General features: G+C 47.4%; 1 protein-coding gene across 1 annotated transcript; it reads left to right on the top strand.

Moving 5' to 3' along the window:
- The first annotated feature begins 4,538 nt into the window (after window positions 1-4,538).
- On the top strand, window positions 4,539-6,798 carry LOC127323768 (histone-lysine N-methyltransferase family member SUVH9-like). The gene has a single exon (XM_051351889.2). The coding sequence runs from the start codon at window positions 4,593-4,595 to the stop codon at window positions 6,486-6,488; it is 1,896 nt and encodes a 631-aa protein (XP_051207849.1). The 5' UTR covers window positions 4,539-4,592; the 3' UTR covers window positions 6,489-6,798.
- Window positions 6,799-8,867: the final 2,069 nt, after the last annotated feature.

Here is an 8,867-nt window from a genome sequence, read left to right as displayed (position 1 = left end):
TTGAGCGGTAGTACCGCTTGAGAGCTGTAGTACCGCCTCGGTACCGCTTGAGTACCGTAACTTAAATTACGGCAGTACCGCTGTGGTACCGCTTCGGTACCGCTTGGTATCCAGTAAGCTCTGGAGGCCATTGCGGTACCTCAAGCGGTACCGCAAGCGGTAGTACCGCTATGTGTCCACGTGGATAAGTTCTGTGGGGATTTCGAATCCAGAGCGGTAGTACCGCTTACCAAAGCGGTAGTACCGCTTAGGCAAAAACTGGAGATAACGGTTGGATTTCGGGGGGCCTATTTAAAGGGCCCTTCTTCCCGAGCTAGTTTTCATCTCTTCTCTCTCTCTCTCCTCCATTGTTGCTGAGCTTAATCTTTGAGGATCTCCCCAACCATCCAACCAATCTTGCCCAAATTTTGAGGAGTGGTGGAGGAGGCTCCGATCTATAGTTCTACCAAGAGAGATTTCACCTATTTGTTCTAGTCCTTAGTGGATCTTGGAGTTAGGGTTCCTATGGTGGGATCTTGGAGGAAGTGCACCTATGGAGGCTAGCTTGGAGTTGTGCTAGCCCCATAGGTTGTTGGGAGCCTGCTAGTTGTGGAGCTCGCCCCAACCTTGTGAAGGAACCACCGCCTCGACCGATGCCTTAGTGGAGAAGGGGGAGCCCCTTTGTGGAGCTCTCTCGAGGAAGAAGGTGAGGCCTTCCTTCGTGGTGTGGCCGCCTAGCCTCTTGTGTGAGGCTAGCACCTCCTCAACGCAGACGTACTCCCTTTTGTGGGAGGAACTGCGGGAAACAAACCTCGCCTCATCTCCGCGCCATCCGGTTGTCCCGCTCCTTACTCCTACTATCATGCTTGGTTCCTTTACTTGTTGCACTAGCCTAGGATCATACTAGGAACATCTTCATCACTAAAGTATTCACATACCTTCCGCTTGCTAAAAACTGAAAAAGAATTAAAATTTGTGTAGCGTCCATTCACCCCCCCCCCCCCTTGTCCGCTACGATCCGTTCACCTGCCAACCGAGACCTTGATCTTCCGCGTCTATATCTCTGGTTATCTGCTGAGTTTCTCGAGTGCTGACTCAAGTTGTCTCTACGCTCGCTGGAAGCGTCTGCTGCAGCCCTTCTTTCATCAAGTTTCTGCTGTAGTTTTTCCAATTCGCGTCTGGAATGACTAAGTTTATATTGATATGCTTGTAGCGCTGCTGCCGAAACTTGTGTAGTCATCGGCTCCGTGCCGTTCATAGCTCTTGTAGCTCTATCCCATGCTTCTTGCGACAATTGCACTTTTTCTCGTGGTTCAGCTCCAATATATTTGCTTTCTGTTCCACGCGTAAGATCTGCGGGATCGACGTAAGGGTTGCCCAGATCGTCGAAAGTCTCAGATTCTTCGTCCGCTTCATGGCCTGCTCCCGTGATTACACAAATCTGGTGATATGTTGCAGTTGCGCTTTCATCAAACTCAGGATAGGTGACACCGTCGTATAGATCGACGAAGACCTCCCTGCTAGCAGTGGAGTTGGTGGTGTTGGTGAAGTCAAAGTTGGTGAAGCTTTTCGAGTCGCTATCCTGAGATAGATCGGTTTCCGTGACTGACCCGAAAGTCAAATCACCGAACATATCAGCGAGTACTCCGCCGTCGGCGGGCTTGGTAAAGCGTGGCGGTGAAACTTCTTCGTCGTTTGACTCTACAGACGATGTTGACGATCCCGAGTAATCGGGCTCGATCGCAAACGGTCCCGAAAAAATCGATGCCGAAAAACGGTGCGATCCTTCTTTCCCGATGAGGAAGGGAAAATCCCGAATGTCATCTTCATCGACTCCTCCTTCCATCGCGTTGCTTGCTGCCGATGATGATGTTGACAATGCCATCGAGATCAGAACCTTGCAACCTCCAATTCCCACAGATGGCACCAATTGACGAGGGATTAACTCGTCAATGCCTACGTATTGTAGACTTAGGGTTTCGTAAGAAGTAGAGAGAAAGTAGATCTCGAAGGTACAACCAAACAAAGGTGCTCAACTCAAAATTACGGTGGCCAGGTTACAATGATTCGGTCCCTTTTTCACCCTCGGCTTCCCCTATATATAGGAAGTGAAGCTGAGGCTTTTCCGTGTCGTACAAGTTACAAATTGTTGGGCCACGTTGGGCCTTTCCCCTATATTGATACAAATTTCCTACAATAACTCTAACTTCCTAATCCGAGGACCTCCAACCTTCTGGGCCCCCAAGCTTCGAGTCCATGGGCTTCCCGCTTTCATGTGGACCAGGGGTACTTATTCGACATGCCTTGTAGGCATACCTATGTCAAGCGGTAAAGGGCATGGGTGGGTAAAATTTTAAAATCAACTATTCACCCCTTTTAGACGACATCCACGTCCTTTCAACTGGTGAACTGGATCTTAAACCAACATATTTGTGTGTAGATATTGTGGTGTGAGTGTGTGTCCTTGTGATTAAGGGCATGGATGTGTGAGGTGAGCGTATATATTTGTGATGGCCTTAAAAACTAACACTAGAAGGACCTATGTAAGTATTTGGGCACCTTTACATCTAGATAATTTTTGTCGCTTGAGAAATGTGAGAAGTACAACATCTTCAAACATGCATCGATGTTCAACACATTATGGAATGGACAATTAAGTATCCTACTCATGATACTAGTGGCACCATTTTGAGTTTAAAAAAGACTAGTGCCACCATCTTTTGCGGATGGTTGTAGAAATATGAGTCTTTGGGTTTTTTTATTCAAAGGTGATGCTTTCAAATGTGTTAAATTTAAAAACATGTTTGTCTATGAAAGATTTACAAATGTTTGACAATACCTTTGGATGATTATATGTAGGGTTAAGTGCACTTTTGGTCCCTCCTGTATTGCAAATTCTAACTTTGATCACTTAACTTTTTTTAGTCTAAACCTGCCCTCAAACTCTTAATTAAGTCCAATTTTGGCAAGGATTGCTGCACCAAGCGAGAAAGGTGGAGGCGGCACACATGTGTGTTAGGGCAAGGGTATTTTTCTATTTATTGACTGAGGAAAAATGATCACACGTAGATTAAAACTAGCCAATTATGTCCATGATAGCAGAAAAGGAGAGTCAAAAACCGACCAACCATCATTAAACCGATGTTAAGGACCAAAATTGGACTTAATTAAGAGTTTGAGTACAGATTTAGACCAAAACAGAGTTGAGGGACCAAAATTAGACTTTCGCAAGACTTAAGGGACCAAAAGTGCATTTAACCCTTATATGTACACTATATTTGCGATGGTTGGTGGTTTAATTCTTTCCAAACATGGACTAATAACGTCTCTAGCAAGGAATATTGAATTTTAGATTTAGACGCAAGTCCGTTGTGCGGCCAACCTAGAAACACGCGGCAATGCCAACCCAACGAAGTTAAATGCCGGCACCAAAATGACCTGTGCAAGTATCGTGGCACCTTTGCGGCTAGTGTTTTTTCTCATCATGTACACGCAAGTCTATATCCTCAACCAACTATTCTTGTCTGGATATTGTGGTGCAGACGTTCACAAACACGCACGTACAAACACCCCTATGAACGCACGCACGCACACCCTACCCCTATGAGCACCTCCGAGGGACTGAGCCGGCATATCTTGAGGTTGACGAAGTCACCACTGGCGCCTCGCTGTTGACGGGCACGTCACCTACCACTGAAAGCATAGCGCCGGTTAAATCCTGGAATAAATCCAGGTAAATGCAAACACCCATGTCAAGTCTAGTACTTGAACCTGGGTGGGCTGGTTCCACCACAAGGGACCAAACCACCAGAGCCAAGCTCTGTTTGCGTTGATCTTGTGATTTGAGCGTGCGTTCTTTGTGATTACATAAAACACACAGTAAAAATATGGTGTGAGTATTGTGCATAGACTCGTGAACAATAAGTATTAGCTTGGTTTGTCTGGATCCCAAACCAACCCCCTTACCTGTGGATTTTGTGGTATGTGTATAGTGTACATAAATACCCCGGCTGATAGAGATTTAACAAAGTAAAATAAAATCGTAGCATATAAATTGTAAAATCAACAGACCTAGAGGCTGACGTTAAAAGGCGTGGGTAAATTTTAAGATTTTTATTGTTGGGTTGTTTGTTCTTAATCGTGAATTTTATAATGGTACGGAGATGTGTGTAGAAATATGGACAACAAATACAACAAGTGTTTAGCTGTGAATGGTCCCACCTTTATCACGGGTATTGAAAATCTCGATCAATTACAAATTACTCTCTCCGATACTTTTTAATTAACTTAGATTTAATATAATTTTTATTCAAATTTAAATTAATTAAAAGGATTCGAGAGTAGCAAAATCGAAAATATGCTCCTAATCATACGTCTGTAGAAAAGCAGAAGAAATTTAGTAGTACTCCCAACCATACTCTGTAAAAAAAGAAAAGGAAATTAGTAACAAAATCTTTAGAGTAAATGCCTCGAGTAAAGCGGTGCCACCGTTCCTACTTCCGAGTTCCGAGTGGGGACTGGGGAGAGCGGTGTCTGGCAGAGAGCAGCGATTCGGCGTTGCATACCAGAGGCAGAGGCAGAGGCAGAGGGGTCGGCAGAAGAGAGAGACACCAATGGAGTCGCCGCCGCCGCCGCCCCCGCAGATCCTCCTCACCCCCAAGCCCGACCCCGATGCGCCCCCGTCCCCCACCCCCACCACCCACACTGCTCTCATCCCCAAGCCCGAACCCGACGCTCCCACCGCTCTCACCCCCGAGCTCTACGATATCTACCGCCGGGACCTCGAGCCCTCCCCTGACGACCACCCGCACTTCGCCCTCCAACTCCGCCACTCACAGCTCCAACTCGACGCCGCCTCCGCCAATCTCCGCCTCACCGCGCCCAATCCCCAAGACCATGCCAACCTACAGGTATCCATTCCCCTGCCCCCCGACGCCGCCGCCGCCGCCACCTCTTCCTCCGCCACCAAGAAACGCAACCGCGCCGGTGAGATGGTGCGCGTCACCTCCTTCACGCCTCAAGACCACGCCCACTTCCGCTCCATCGTCCGCCACGCGCGCCTCACCTTCGAGGCGCTCCGCGGAATCTACCACCGCCAGGACAACTACGACGGCGCCCGCAACCGCTCCGACCTGCGCGCCTCCAGCAAGATGCTCTCCCTCGGCCTCTGGCTCTACCGCAACGTGCGCATCGTCGGCCCCATCCCCGGCGTCCAGGTCGGGGACGCCTTCGCCTACCGCGCCGAGCTCTGCGTCGTCGGCCTCCACTGCACCCCGCAGGCCGGCATATGCTACATCCCCGCCAGCCTCGTCAGCGAGGGCCACCCCGTCGCCACCAGCATCGTCTCCTCCGGCGGCTACCTCGACGACGAGGACAGCGGCGACGTCCTCGTCTACACCGGCAGCGGCGGCCGCCAGCGCAACCGCGTCGAGCACCACGCCGACCAGACGCTCCAGCGCGGCAACCTCGCCCTCCACTACAGCTACCATTACGGCGTCGAGGTGCGCGTCATCCGCTGCCACGCCTGCGAATCCAGCTCCAGCCGCAAGGTCTATGTCTACGACGGCCTCTACAGGGTCGTCAGCTCCACCTTTGGTCCCGGCAAATCTGGCCGCGATGTCTGCAAGTACAAGCTCCTGCGCCTCCCTGACCAGGAGGAACTCGGCAGCAAGAACTGGTGTTTGGCCAAGGAAATCAAGGACATGGTCGACAGCAAAGTCCTCCCACCAGGCTACATCTCACTGGACCTATCAAATGGCAAGGAGGCCTTCCCTGTCGCCGTCTGCAACAATGTGGACCAAGAGAGTTCTCTTCTTGACTTTGACTACATTGCACACCCTGAATTGCCATTGTCCCTCGAGTTCTCGCCGGCGAAGAGGCACAAGGGCTGTCATTGTAACACAACATGTGGATCCAGCTGCAGCTGCGTGAGGAAGAACGGTGGAGGCCCGGTGTACAATGAGGATGGCACCCTTGTCAGGGGAAGGCCAATAGTGTATGAGTGTGGTGATCTTTGTGATTGCACAATGAGTTGCTTGAACCGGTTGACCCAGCGAGAAATGAAGCACCGGCTGGAGGTGTTCCGGTCCAAGGAGACGGAGTGGGGTGTCAGGACACTGGACTTGATACAGCCTGGTGCTTTTGTATGCGAGTACAGTGGAGATGTGGTGCCCAGCGATGTGGCCATGGATGAGGACAGCTTCATCGATCCAAAGAGGCTGCCCAAGAGATGGAGAGAGTGGGGAGACGCCTCTGATGCGCTTCTGGATGACAACGTATCTCAATTCCACCATTTCAGAGAGCCAAGTTATGTACTTGACGTGTCTCAAAGGAGGAATTTCGCTAGCTACATTAGCCACAGCAGCTCTCCCAATGCCTTCATCCAATATGTTCTCCGTGGCAATGAAAATGAATCATGCCCTCACCTGATGGTTTTTGCCATGGATACCATCCCACCGATGAGGGAGCTGAGCATCGATTACGGCATTGATCAGCAAGTAGGTCCCTGAGAGGGTTCAGTGAGAAGTGTGGCTGGATGTGCTGAAGGTACATTGTGAAACTTGTGGCGGCTTCAGACTTTTTTGGTAGTGTTGGTGATGAACTATACTGCTTTTCATTTTGCTGAAGGTTGGAACCCTGAATTCTGAAACAGAGGGGAGCCCCTAGCTTTCCTGTAGACTTTCAGTTGCTAGTTATCCTTCTAGCTATTAGTGTTGTTTGTGCTTGTGGCCTGGCTTACTTGCAGAAAGTATGCTAGATCTTGAACTTATGTTGTACTGGTTATGGTTGGTACAATCACAAACAAGTTTATTTCAAGAATTTAGTTAATCTTCGAGCTAAGTGATCATTTGTCTTGTCTGTGGTTTTATTTGCAGTGCGCAATAGATAAGTGATCGTTTGCCTTGTTTCTTGTTGAGTTGTTTGTAAGATCATGTAGAGCATGGGAGTGTTTATATTACTAAGCTTGATCACACTGTAGTTGATGCCCTGGCCGTGGCCGTGGCTGGGTGCCTGAAAAGTTTGAGAAGAAAAATACTGTGATTTGTGAAGGTCCCCTGGCCGAGAGCATGTACTGGTCAGTCCATCTTCCTGCTGAGCGATGAGCTAGCTATCTCATGTCTCATCTGTAGTGGCTGGTTACTCGAGAATGTTCAACTGGTTGATGTCCATTGGATGCACCATTTGGTGTTGAGTAGTAGTAGTGGTAGTAGAACTAATCTGTAGAAGTATCGTGACGGCTGCCATGTTCTGTAGAAGTATCGTAACGGCTGACAAGGGCTCTACTATACTCAGTGCACTTCTTCGATATAAAGGATGCTTTATTACTCAAAAAATTTAAGCATTACACCTAGCAGCTGCATAACTAAGATGCACATAGCTGTTCAAGTATCAAAAGTATTCAACAAAGTACTCATAGATGAAAGAAAAAAAGCAGGAGACGATTCCGACTAAGCTTCATTGGCCTCAATATACCTATTATGCAGCCACCCATGTCGGGAAATAAACTATTTCGCCGTGTTCTCCAATCGTGTAGACACCTCCGTAAAGAGGTCGCGATCCTCCAAACGTTGGAGTGTCGACCATGAACGGAGCAAAGCCGTAGCGCGGTAAACAATCTGCAACATAGAAGAATTTTTGTCATTAAAAACCTTGTCATTTCTATATAGCCAAAGCGACCATACGACAGCAATCACGCCCACCATGATAAGCGCTTTATACCTAGAGTCAACCCCGTTTAGCTAATTGCCAAAAATATTTGCAATACTGCGAGGTGGATATAAGGTAGAACCTATCTGAATGATTGACCATATAGACCTAGCAACCCGACAACTGAAGAAAAGGTGTTTTATTGTCTTTTGTTCATGACAGAAAACATATTTCATACATCCATGCCAGTTGCGTTTAGCAAGGTTATCTTTAGTTAGAATCACACCCCGACGAAGATACCAACAAGAATTTGATGAGATGGGGGATACCCTGTCACAGGAAATGTGAGACAGAGGGGAGAAGAGACAGAGAAATGAAGAGAAATGAAGAAAGTGAGAAAATTAATGAAGGAAGTCACATTCAAGCAAGTGAGCAAACCAGTAAAGCATTGGAAGAAAGGGAAGAAGAAATAAGAAGACAAAATGACCTTGATGCAATTGCCTTGGCAAGAAAGAAAGTAGTAGCTCCTTCACATGAGACAAACAAGACACAAACAACAAACAAGGAAAGAGCTTACTGAGCAAGCTGTGAGAGAGAAAGAAAAGGAGAAGAATGACTTTGTGGAGGAAACTGGAGACAATGGAAAAGGACCTCACCTAGATATGGAAGATCAAAGTGAGGATCTTGAAACAAATGGCAGAGTTGATCTGTCCGGAGATGAAGGGGATAGAAATGGAGAGTCTGACTCTTCCCTAAGCATGAACACAAAAATCAACAATGTTCAAGATGGAAAGTCATCTAATCATGGGAAGAAGAAGCACAATGGGGTTGGCATGCTGGAAGAGATAGAGGAAGCTAATGGGAACATATTTAGTAACAGACTGGTGCCAAAGAGTGATGTACCAATCATGGACAGAGCAAAAAACAGAGCTATGGTGAGGAATCTTCAGTCATCAGAAGGTAGTACATCTCTACCCACTTTGGGTAGTACTTCTTATTATTGCATTTATATATTGCTAGTAGAGTGGGGATTGAGCTTGGAACTTCACTGGACATGATTTATAATAATTTGATTCTACTGAGAGGACAATAGTAAGCTAGAGTGAATATTTTACTTAATAGTGAAAAAGAGTCTGAAAGTCTGAAGAATTATTAGATATGGACAACCAACCAGATGCTTTCATCAAATTCTAATGGATATTCTCAAAATGACAAAAGAGGACTGTGAGGTCTTAACATAT

The sequence above is a fragment of the Lolium perenne genome, chromosome 7 (genome assembly GCF_019359855.2).
Source record: "Lolium perenne isolate Kyuss_39 chromosome 7, Kyuss_2.0, whole genome shotgun sequence".
NCBI classification, from domain to species: Eukaryota; Viridiplantae; Streptophyta; class Magnoliopsida; order Poales; family Poaceae; genus Lolium; species Lolium perenne.
The sequence above is the reverse complement of the archived record's forward strand: the minus strand, read 5'-3'. Positions and strand labels throughout refer to the sequence as shown.

Coding starts and splice junctions, on each gene's coding strand:
- LOC127323768 (XM_051351889.2), top strand. CDS start 4,593: ATGGAGTCGCCGCCGCCGCCGCCCCCGCAGATCCTCCTCACCCCCAAG.